This window comes from Saccoglossus kowalevskii, chromosome 18 (genome assembly GCF_978046115.1).
Source record: "Saccoglossus kowalevskii chromosome 18, keSacKowa6.1, whole genome shotgun sequence".
Taxonomy (NCBI): domain Eukaryota; kingdom Metazoa; phylum Hemichordata; class Enteropneusta; family Harrimaniidae; genus Saccoglossus; species Saccoglossus kowalevskii.
The window spans coordinates 28,055,068-28,066,403 of record NC_140658.1 but is presented as its reverse complement, the minus strand read 5'-3'; the positions used below and the strand labels follow the sequence as shown (position 1 = coordinate 28,066,403).

The following is an 11,336-nucleotide window of genomic DNA, read 5'->3' as shown; positions in this document are numbered from 1 at the left end:
AAAAAAAATGAATGAACTTTGTTTAAAATGTTATGGTTTTGTCCAAGCGGAGCTCCCCCAACGGCTGAGTCGTACTACAATCTACCCTTCGTTTACAAAATGGCTCCCTGTGTGAAGTGAAAAGTGTTTCGTTCAAAACAAAGCATTTCACGCGAATGTCACATTTCCGAGCAAGCACCTGTAATATTTGGTAGTATTTGTGTTTTACACAAAAACATCATTGAATTATTCCGCGTTTATGGAACAAATTCCTTTTAAAATTGTCTTCTACCGTCTTTTTAAGATCTAGCGTGGCATCAGCGTGGGCATTCAATGTTTTATTGAATGTTGATTGTTTGAGACAGATCTGTCATGCTGAGGGCATCTTTTTCTACTCGTTGTAGCGACAGTTCACCCTGATCATAGATATACGTTTGAGACACTTATTTATTCATTAAGATTTGTTCACTATGTCGTCAATGGAAACGAAACTACAGGATATATTGACGGATGTCCTGGTAAGTCAGACTTCCTTGAAATTCGAACTAGTGTGTGAATGTAAATAAATACAACACATTATTATATAAACCCAACCCTCAATGTTGGCCCAGGTCAAGACATGCAATAATGGTCGAAGCTTTAAGCTGAAAATGTTCCGCAACTTAGGGCAAAGTTGAGAGGTCAAGGTTAATCCAAAATGGCAAATTATTGAAACAGACAATAATATACACATGTATGCTGACCCTGCCTCTCCATAACAGACCACCGACATTCAAAGTGACGGAGATCGTGGAGCTCCATGTGTAGATGAAAGATCTTTATTTGAAAAAAATTTGCCTGGTGAGCGAGTGCAGCCAAAAGTTTATTTACTAAAAATAGAAATGAACTAACCATAGATTATTATCAAAGTAAACTGTGGGTGTTTAGTTATTATTCGAAATGGTGGCATCATGGAAGTAAAAAAAGATGGTGCCATGAACAACTTGTACAGTTGTATTAATTTTAATAATAATATTAATCCACAGTGGATTGTATTTTTCTAATTACTCTTAAACTTTCTAATATTTTTTTTTATGAAAATCTGTCATATTTTCCTCTTCAACGAAAGATTTGTTCATTTTTCTTAATGTGTTCCAGTAATGTTTTAGGTTATTTTTAATTATTGTATGGTTTGTTGTTATGTTGTGATCACTTCCTAGATGGTAGTTTGAGTTATCGTCTATTATGAATTTTTGTGAAATATCTTCAATAGTTTTAAAAATCAAAAAGTTATTAATAATAGATTGTTGATTTTTTCTAAACCAGGTAAATTTACTTTCAGCACATTGTGATGTGTTAGCAAAGGTTAGGCCAGAATCCTCACAAAAGCCAATTCATTTTCTACTATTGTAGTCATCCATCAGCTAAATATTTTCATTACCTTGATTTTCAAGGGTTAATACATCTACTAATAACTGGTGATACGGTATAGCTCATCAACTAAATTCTTATTTTTACCCTCAAGAGGAAAATAAACTATACAAACACATTCCTTTGCACCCTTAAATCTGACTTTAACCCACAATCTTTCACATCATCACTATGAGAGTCAAGACACTCCTTATCTTGAATAACAACTGAATTATGAATTTGCAATCCAATACCTCCACCTTTAGCTCCACATGTTTGTACAATGTTGTAATCTGGAATGTGCACTATATCATCTCTTTTTAGAAAAGACTCACAAATACCAAAAATCAAAATATTCTCACTGTGTAATAAACTAGATACTTCATGTTTTTTGATTTGAGTCCCCTAATATTCTTATACCCAATTTTGGTAATGTTCTTCTTACTTTTAACACACATGGATGGTAAAACATCATTATTTGACAGTGATTTAGCAGTCTTATATAAGTTCTGAGTTTTGTCTAACCTCATCTTGAATTTTCAAGGTGAATGTTCTGAAGATGTTTTTTCATGAATTTGTGAAATAACAACAAATAATTACACAGCCCATCAATCAAAGGTTCACCATTTTAAATTCTTAGGGTATAAAGATTTCTCCTGTACTCTGATACAAAAACGTATATACACGTTAACACAAGTGCTCCTTCTCTCTACGCTTGCTATTATATTTTTAAAAAATGTATGGTTCACATTCTGTCTACCAATCACAGTCATGTGTTTATTTCAAGGTGTTTATTCACTGGTACATGCAAGTACTCTACATATTGAACTTGATTGTTTTACCATGCGCAAACTTTCATTGAAGTTATTGTTCAAAAATAATGTTCTTATCATTATGTGAATTAAGTTCTGTTGTTATAATGTTATATTTTGTTATAACATTTTTAATTTTTCCTACTTTCAGAAAACTACTGCCATTGAAGAAGCTTTTTGTGGGTTTGTAGAGCTTGTTTATATTTACCCATACTTATTCCTACAACTGCAACTGAGAACAACAGAAAATGGCTGTTAATAAAAACCTGCATTAAATGATATTTAAAATTTGTATCAGACAGTGTTTAAATATTTCCTTATTTGGATAAAATTATGGACCCCTGCCAGAATCTGTGGGGTTAAAATAGTGAATGCCTGTTTATGATACGGTTATTAATGAGAAAATAATTTACAGAAATTACTGAAAACTGTAGAATACTTTATTTTCACTTGGGAAACTTATTTTCACAGAAGGAATGATTCATTGAAAATAAAATCCAGCAAATATACCTTTTTTTCTATATTTTACATTCAACTCGTCAAAAATCAGTGAAAATAAATTTCATACAAAACGCTCAAAAAGTCTATTCAGTGAAAATTAATTTCAGCTAAAATAAAGTATTCTACAGTAGTCATTTGAAGGATGTATATGGTCATAGTGAGAACAGTAAACAGTTATTACAAAAATATCACAAAGTATGCACAAAGGCGATAAGCTAATTAATATACATCTATTTCCTACTTGTAATAATAATTTAGTGAGAGATAACTTTCAGTGAATTTGCATGTATTAAAGCAGGAGAGTCATCATGTGCGAGAATTGAGTCCCAAGCGATGCTAACAACGCACGCTAAGAGTGCAAAGGCTCATGGGTAGGCGCTTGTTTGTAAACAATGACATTCTATGGCCACCTGATGCATGCGTAGCTGACGACACCCCCGCTTTAACTAGGATCTATTTCTGCTATCTGCTGTGGTAATTCTGTGCTCAATGTAAACAAAAAACTGTTCGAATGGACATAAACTTGTCATACATTTTCCAAATAAGGAAGATAGTGAAATGTGCTCCTAATAGGTTTGAACACATCTGTATGGCGTTTTACGAATGGATGAATTCTATCGTTTTTGGTGTCTGCTGTATAATGTTGTTGATAAATAGTATCACAGACATATTGACCACTGCTACACATGGCTGTATTATTGTTCATACTTTGCAATATAAACCCAGGAGTCCAAATTAATAAAATTACCTGGTTGTCAATGTTGAGATGTCTAGCCTACTGGGTTGATGTTCAAGCAGAAGAAATTTGTGGAATGAAATAGAAACTTGTTTTGATGAGAATCACAGTTTATTTTCATCTTCACAACACTCGGCATCAAATGATTTCATTTTGTTTTAGATACATTCTGCATTCCCAGGAAGATGACAAAAAGAAGATTTTATGTTGTTTGGAATCTTTCAGAACATTCTGGAAATCAGTACCACCGGTAAATATCTTCTAAAGAGGGGTTATTTGTGCCTTTCTTGTAATACTACCATGGAATACTGTGAATTTTAAGCGAAATAAAATTCAAATACATTTCTTGATAAGGAGAAATACTCAGATTTTGAAATGTCTTGAATGTTATCTTCATCACCTTATGCCCTATTGAAAAGGTGCATCTCTACCTTATGGTGGACTGACTCATAAATGACTTATAAATGTACATACCCAGAATTTATTCATTTTTCAAAAACTTGTACTCAACAAAATGATATTGACCTAAAAAAAGCTGGGGGTCACCTGTCTAATTTTTAGCTTCGCTGTTGACAAAGTCGATGGCGCTGAGCTCTTCATATTACTGATTGTCCGGCATCTGTAGTATGTAGTCTGTCGTCAACTTTTCACATTTTTGTTTTTTTCTTCTTTTGTTTTAGGAATCACATAAAGTGGTTATGGAGTATTATGTCTCGTATATACACTCACTCAGAAGCAGACAAAGAATCAAATTATTGTGCGACATGTTGGGAAGTGCGGTTGAAACCAGGCATATCCCGCCAAAGTAAGTGCAGATTCCATCGAGTATAGTAGTGGGAAGTGCGGTTGAAACCAGGCATTTCCCGCCAAAGTAAGTGCAGATTCCATCGAGTATAGTAGTGGGAAGTGCGGTTGAAACCAGGCATTTCCCGCCAAAGTAAGTGCAGATTCCATCGAGTATAGTAGTGGGAAGTGCGGTTGAAACCAGGCATATCCTGCCAAAGTAAGTGCAGATTCCATCGAGTATAGTAGTGGGAAGTGCGGTTGAAACCAGGCATATCCCACCAAAGTAAGTGCAGATTCCATCGAGTATAGTAGTGGGAAGTGCGGTTGAAACCAGGCATATCCCACCAAAGTAAGTGCAGATTCCATCGAGTATAGTAGTGGAAAGTGCGGTTGAAACCAGGCATATCCTGCCATAGTAAGTGCAGATTCCATCGAGTATTAGTGGGAAGTGCTGTTGAAACCAGGCATATCCCACCAAAGTAAGTGCAGATTCCATCGAGTATAGTAGTGGGAAGTGCGGTTGAAACCAGGCATATCCTGCCATAGTAAGTGCAGATTCCATCGAGTATTAGTGGGAAGTGCTGTTGAAACCAGCCATATCCCGCCAAAGTAAGTGCAGATTCCATCGGGTATAGTAGCAATCATATTAAAAATGGATGTAGGAGAGGCTCTGGTCAGTTTACCAGTCATCGCCTCAAACTATATCTGACCAATCATGTTCAAGTTTTGTATGATATGCAACCAATCAGAAATCTTGTTACCGGCTGTGTCATTAACAATGACTTGTTGGTTGATGAATGTACAGAGAGTCATGTTTTAATGGTCATTTTGTCAGATGTAGTTGTACCCAAAGTAAATGTAGCACATCATGACTGTAAAAGGGTTAATTATTCACTGGGTTTTAATTTTACTTATTTTGCTGACTGGAAAATGTGCTAAATTAAAACCCAGTGAATATTTAAATTTAGCATAGAACACATTATCTAAATGATAAAACCGTGAATTTAAAACCCACTGAATATGCCTGAAATGGTAAATCAGCGAAATTTAAACCTAGCAAAAATTAGTCATTATTAGTCAACAGAATTTAATCAGATTAGTGTAGTACAAACTCATACTAAGTGTGCAAGTGGTTAGATTCAAAACACAATATTGGTAATACAGCTCTGCATACAACATAGCAGCCATATGGTAATATCATTTTCTTAAAGACATAAAATGGTATTTTTACCAGCCATACCTTTGAAGAGCATTGAAAGTATCAAAGTCAAACAAACATCACCAACAATCATCTGTGGATAACTGTTTACCTGATCACATTCTGCACTTGTAACTGTTACAGCAAGTCTCAGAAGTATTGAGGCAGCCAATACAATTGCAAACTCGCTAGCGAATTGGCTAACTGCTTTGGTTTTGACTGGACGGTTGGCTTTCGAATCTCGCTGGCACCGTCCTGTGGTCACGCCCACTCTTGGTGAATCTATATAACAGTAGGGCACGGTCGTCATACTTTAGTTGGATGGCGATTTCACTTTCAAATATAAGGGGAAAGTGTTCTATTTTCTTCATGTAATGAGGTGTTCGATACAAAGGATTGTCCACGCAAAAACGATGAATGAAGTCGAATTTTATTACCGGGGTAGCGGTTGGTTTAATGTTACCCCAACGAATCGTTTGGATGTGTAAATTTATTTTCGCCTTGCTTTATAGGAAACTGTTTCTCAACTTCTCCCTTTATTTAGTTTCAATCAGTGTTCAAGATGGCTACCCTCATATGGTAAAATATCGGTGGATTAATTGCATTCTCAGGCCATTCCCAGGCTGACCAGGGAAATCACGCCTTGCAAAGCAAATCATTCAGGAGAATCCAGACGTAAAAGCATTCTATGTTCCCTAATGCAATATAGACTCGCCCAGAGTGGACGTGACCACGAGTCGGCGCCAGCCAGGTTCGAAAGCCAACTGTTTAGTCAAAACCCAAGGAGTTATTCAATGTGTTCATAAGTAAAATCAGCTAAATTACATCCACATGAACAATGTAAAATAACAATAAAAATAACTCGTTTCTTTCAAAATTCATGAACATAAATCTTTAAATAGTAAAATTAGTGATTTTACAGTATATGTTACAATATGAGTAAAAAATCGGTAGATTAATCTGTATTTTATGAATCTCTTAATTGTTTTTTTGTCTTTCCATCCAGATTAATTTGTGACGCATTGTTAAAGTGCAGTAAGTTGGATTATAACAATTCCGATTTGTGGTACCAGACGTTTGTATTGATAAGGAAAATTATAGGAAGTGTTGATTACAGGGTATGAAAATAACCAATAAGACGATCATAAAGAATGGTTGTCTTTTACTCGTGTACATTATCACTGGATTAATCTCCTGCCTCTAATTATTAGCAACATGCAAAATGTCAATGTAATTACAATGTGTAGCATATCCTTGAAACGCCATAGTCATCATGCATTGCATATTTTTGAATTTTGTATAAACAATGTATTTTACATGCAATGTATTTGTTGTATGGGACCCATATTGCACATATCATGGCGATGAAGATGAACTGTTTTTCAACAATATTAATTAAGGATCATTCTTTATATGGTGTTCTGATCAAGGCTGTACATCACAACTAGAACAATCTTGGCTGTCATTCTCTCTGTATTCTCTTGTTTTTTCAGTCAATTTAACATCGCATGATAACAAGTTGCATTCGTCATTGATTTGTTTTCATGCATAATACAGTAAATATCCTATTTAGTTTTGGGTTTACTTTTTGCACCATGTATTTTTGATTTTTTGAAAAATAGTTACATGGTTTAGCCAGTGATAGAGAATAACCAGACAGCAGATATTTATTTTATCTTGCTGGCACAGTTTATTCTTCACATCTAGTAGTCTATGTGACTGACTTGATAGCTGTGTTCGATTTTTCAGGGCTGTACCGATTTACTTCGAACCATCCTAGAGAGGATTAATTCAATTCCTGTGAATTTAAACGTATCTACACTGAAACAGTTAGAGGTCGCTATGAAGGTAAGTCATATGATATAATAAGATATGAAACCCTTGAACACTAATGTCAACTTTTGTCACTTTTAATAAATTTGAACAAGAATTAATGGGGAATTAATTGCATCTGATAATTTTTATCATATGAAATGTGAAAAATTTGTATTTTGCAGAAAAAATTAATAAAAGTGACAAGTGGCCTTGCATAAAAACAATATTTCTGGTCAAACTTTTTCAGGTTTCATTACTTCATCAACAGGGGGTGCTGTACTATGTGCAATGGCAAAATAAGTGAAAAAAAAGGTCGGCCAAGACTTTCTTTTGTGGTGCACACGCTGACCCGAAACATAATTTTTATCTTTGAACCTAATCTTTGACCAGATTATTAGAAACTTTAAATTACTGGTATTTTCAGCTTTGTTTTATTCTTTATGCTATGATACCAATAATTTTATGTACACTGTAGTTCTGGTATTATCAGATTCACTAGTTTCTGTGATCCCTTGCGAACAGCAACTAGGATGCAGGTAACTAGTACCCAGTACCGGGTAATTGCCATGGCTAAATCCTTTCACAGCACAATTGTCTTTCTGCTAAAATTTTGGTTCAAATATTTGTAAATTTTTTCTGATTTTATTGTTTATTTTGAAACTGCAGATCTCGATCAATGATTTCAAATTTTATTAGTTTCGTGGAAGATTATTTTGTGGAAGGTTACATGAGTTGATAATGTTGGTGAAATGGCTAATAATGGTGGAGATAGAGTTAACCTCATTTGAATACATAATTAAGAAGACTGATTGATCATAGAGCAGTGAGTGTACATAGAGGAATCTAGTGACAGTGCTATACCGTATTTAATGTTTTTTAGTTACAATGTACTCTTTTCTTATTTTTAGGTTGTTACTCACATACTAGATAGAAATGCATGTCTCCTGCCAAGTTATTTTGCCATCAATGAAATCAGAAAACTTTTTCCAGATTCAAAGCCCATTCCACACTGGGTAGGTGGTCAAAGTAAAGAGATATCTGCAGCATGTAGGATTTCAGTAAATACTGATCTAAATGGTACTAAATGAATACACATGAGAACAAATGTTCAGATTTATCGGCTGTACTCGTCTACTGACTGATCTCAAACTTCTCATCTTCCCCATGAGGCATTGCGAGCGTGAGAATAGCATGGTGAAACTCGCTAATGTTTTAATTCTATTGTTTTTGGTATCAGATTTATTAAAATCTGTAATATGTAATCTGTGACCTCAAAATATGGTCACTGTTATTTTTCATCATTGAGGGCATACATTTATTTTTGAATTTACTCAATAAAAAGGGTTGATCCGTCTTCACCTATTGTATTACACTGTATGTAATGTAATGTAATGCAATGCAATGCAATGCAATGTAATGTAATGCAATGTAATGTATTGTAATGTAATTTTGTATCATGTAATTTAACATAACAATATGTTTTACAGGTTCTTGGTGAAACTGTAGCCAATTTTGTTGATAGTTTCAGACCAACAGCACATATGGTAACTATAACTGGTGAGTTTTCTATTACATTTTGATGGATTTTTTAATCACCATAATCTTACACTGTAAGGAAGTATTGATTCCATTCCCAGATTGTGAATATCCAATACTTACAAAAGAACTTCAAATGATAATGTTGTCTCAAATGTTTATGGGTTGTCTTCAGTTTTGCAAAATGCAGCACAATGTTTATAAATACATTGGTAACATTAGAAACTAATTTCAGAAATGTATGAACGTTTGAGACATTTTTATTCTAAGTTCAGTAATAGAGGTGAGCTTCTGAATAAAGCATTAATGTGGATTCTGTTATCATGCAATAAACAGTGAATTTTAATTGGTTTGAATTATTATTAAATAACTTTCAGGTCGTCATAAACTATTCCCTGTTGTTGTGCATTCTGGGGCTGGTAGTTATTCCTGGAAACTAGAAACCGCTGGATTAACCTTCCCATTAAAGGGCATGCTTCCATTTGATAAGGTAAGATAATATGAGGTTATTTTATAAGGATACCTCAAAGTATGCACAAAGACGGTAGAGCTCAAGTATCGTCTGACGTGCAACGATATACTGTCTGAGTGCATACTCAGTTTTCTCGTAATAACCATATTTTTATACATCTTTTCCTTCCAAGGATACATCATGGGAATGTCGAAATCCAAAAAGTTTAGAACAGAATCAGCTAGCTTCTTTGTGTGGAGTCCAGTACATACGCGTAATCATTCCATATTTGGAATTTGCATTTCACTATAAATATAAAAAAATTTTAAACTCATAGTTGCTGTCGACATAGGAAGTAAAGTAAGCAAATAACACCGAATAAACGGCAAGGTAAAGACTATGTCTAATTATAGTAAATACGTACTGCGTGTGTGACTCGAACCGGCGCTCGCGTACGGCACCAAATCGCCTAGCTTCACGCCACTACACGTCTTCCCCTCGGCCACCGGCATCCCCAAAAAAGGATGCTTAATAACCGAGCTTATTACGTGCAGAGAACGTGAAACCCGTCCACGCGATACGCGCCACACACGGCATGGCCAGAATGCGGCAAAGGCCTTCAGATCTGGCTGTAGTAGATCGCTATAAATATGGCAGGATGAAAATACCACAAAATTAAGGCACGCTGATTTTCTACTGTAACCTTAACCTTAACTTTCAGGTAATTCAATTGTGTATGCCCCTCTCATCAAGAGGAACACATATGATTAATTTGTGGGGTGATAGAGGGCAAGGATAGAGTTAAATTTGTTTGTGTTATTGTATTATTTTAGTATAATTTATGCATACATTTTCTTTTTTATTGGTAGACATTATGTAAGCCACAAACTGAATTACTAAGATATGTGTTAGAACAGCCGTATTCTAGGGATATGGTATGTGCTATGTTGGGGCTTAATAAACAGGTATGTATGATTAACGTCTTTAATTAAGAATTTTTTAAAATCATAATTTAAAAGGTTCAGATCAGTTGTAGATCTGATGTGTGACAGCCTGTCAGGTGGAGATATAAAGCTGTTGGACTTGTGTGTTGTTTTGTTTCTCAGTGCAAAAATAAAATCAATAAATTATAACATAAAGAGTTACATTGTTTGTCTTTTTAAATTGACATAGGAGTTGAATTTCCAAGTATACCAGTAGTGCTGAATTTTATTACCATATTTGCTCTACTGTAAAATACTTTATTTTCGCTTGAAATTAATTTTTGCTATTTTTGCTGAAGGAATGATTCAGTGAAAATAAAATTCAGTGAATTTAGGCGAGGGTTCTCCGAACCCGCCTATTCACATAGTTCATACCCACCATAGACTCCGGTCAGTCAAAATGTCTATTTTGAACTGTACCCGGTAGGCATTAATCAGCGATTCTGTCAGTGACGGAGAGATAGAATCTAGGTCAGGGGAAGCCCCATGACCTCAAGATTCTTTTACTCCTTACGTCCCGAACCCACGTGACCGAGGCCACCTGGCAGCGCCACAGGTAGCCGTCTATCACTCTGGTTCTGGAAAGAGTGGGGAGGTTGAGGGGACCCGGAGTCTATGGAGGGTATGAACTATGTGAATAGGCGGGTTCGGAGAACCCTCGCCTAAATTCACTACGTTCAATTACCCACCATAGACTCCGGTCAGTCAAAATGACTATTTTGAACTGTAGGCAGAGTCAGACACCGATAGGTGGCGGGTTTTTCCGAGCAAACAGAAAAAAGGGAATGTCGAAAGTCTTTTCCCGGTCCGGGATGAAAACAAACTCAAAAACCTAAGCTGAGACCCAAGAAGGGTGGTGTCTTACCTTGCCTGTGCTGTTCCCGAAGCAAGAAGCCAATGCTGCTGTGGTGACAGGGTTCGGTGCGCCCAAGAAAGCTAGACCCAAGCCGAATTCGGGGGTGATAAGCTTGAAGTAGGACCGAAACAGTTCGCATGAGGGCGTAGGTCGAAAGAAGCGAAACCTGGGAGCTTCCAGGAAGTGCTAGTGGAACAGACAATCTGCCCGCAAGAATGCCGCATGGGCCCCTGCGATCGTTCGGGCTGGGTCAGTAACCAAAGCCTGTCCTGCTACGACGGGGCCTAACCTGAA

The 11,336-nt window shown here is 35.9% G+C and overlaps 1 protein-coding gene across 1 annotated transcript in view; it reads left to right on the top strand.

Annotated features, from left to right (window-relative positions):
- Nucleotides 1-85: 85 nt before the first annotated feature.
- LOC102801734 (mediator of RNA polymerase II transcription subunit 23-like) overlaps nt 86-11,336 on the top strand; it is a 56,921-nt gene continuing 45,670 nt past the window's right edge. Inside the window, exons 1-10 of the mRNA XM_085493174.1 lie at nt 86-497; nt 2,332-2,363; nt 3,580-3,667; nt 4,098-4,222; nt 6,408-6,519; nt 7,151-7,249; nt 8,125-8,229; nt 8,704-8,773; nt 9,130-9,242; nt 10,073-10,168. Coding sequence (XP_085349300.1) covers nt 450-497; nt 2,332-2,363; nt 3,580-3,667; nt 4,098-4,222; nt 6,408-6,519; nt 7,151-7,249; nt 8,125-8,229; nt 8,704-8,773; nt 9,130-9,242; nt 10,073-10,168 — 888 coding nt within the window. The 5' untranslated portion in view covers nt 86-449. The remainder of the gene's footprint in view (nt 498-2,331; nt 2,364-3,579; nt 3,668-4,097; nt 4,223-6,407; nt 6,520-7,150; nt 7,250-8,124; nt 8,230-8,703; nt 8,774-9,129; nt 9,243-10,072; nt 10,169-11,336) is intronic.